The 537-nt window shown below is 63.1% G+C and overlaps 1 protein-coding gene across 1 annotated transcript in view; it reads left to right on the top strand.

The window, feature by feature from the left end:
• Nucleotides 1-537, top strand: part of BAK1 (BCL2-antagonist/killer 1) — a gene marked incomplete at its 5' end in the record, with an annotated part of 10,016 nt that overhangs the window by 9,221 nt on the left and 258 nt on the right. Inside the window, one exon of the mRNA XM_009580214.1 lies at nucleotides 215-395. Coding sequence (XP_009578509.1) covers nucleotides 215-395 — 181 coding nt within the window. The remainder of the gene's footprint in view (nucleotides 1-214; nucleotides 396-537) is intronic.

Genomic DNA, 537 nt, shown 5'->3' on the forward strand with positions numbered 1-537 from the left:
TCTGAAAGCACACCCCGGTTATTGGAAGCCACGTGCCGCTTAGCCACAAAATCACTATGTTGTCTGTGCAGCTGGGATGCACCTCGAGGTCTAGTGCAGCATCCCCAGCCCTGCAGCCAGCACTGCTCGAGAGCCCACGGCCTGGGGTGCAGAGACTGGGGAGGTCTGAGCCAGCTGTGGCAGTGATTTAATCAGACCCTCGGCTTCATTTCAGCTTGTTCGAGAGCGGCATTAACTGGGGCCGGGTGATTGCACTGCTGGGCTTTGGCTACCGCATGGCCATCCACGTCTACCAGCATGGCATACCGGGTTTCCTCCGCCGGATCGCCCGCTATGTCGCGGATTTTATGCTCCGGAACCGCATCGCCCAGTGGATCGCCCAGCAGGGAGGATGGGTGAGCCAGCGGGAGCGTGGGGCTGTCCCGGAGGGATTTGGGGGCGAGGGGAGGCACCAGTGAAAGGTGCAGCCTGGGGACTATGGCTGGGGGGGGTCCCCCGGAGCAGGCCAGCGCAGCCACCGCGCCCCGAGCCAGGTAA

This window comes from Fulmarus glacialis, unplaced genomic scaffold (genome assembly GCF_000690835.1).
Source record: "Fulmarus glacialis isolate BGI_N327 unplaced genomic scaffold, ASM69083v1 scaffold17556, whole genome shotgun sequence".
NCBI lineage: Eukaryota > Metazoa > Chordata > Aves > Procellariiformes > Procellariidae > Fulmarus > Fulmarus glacialis.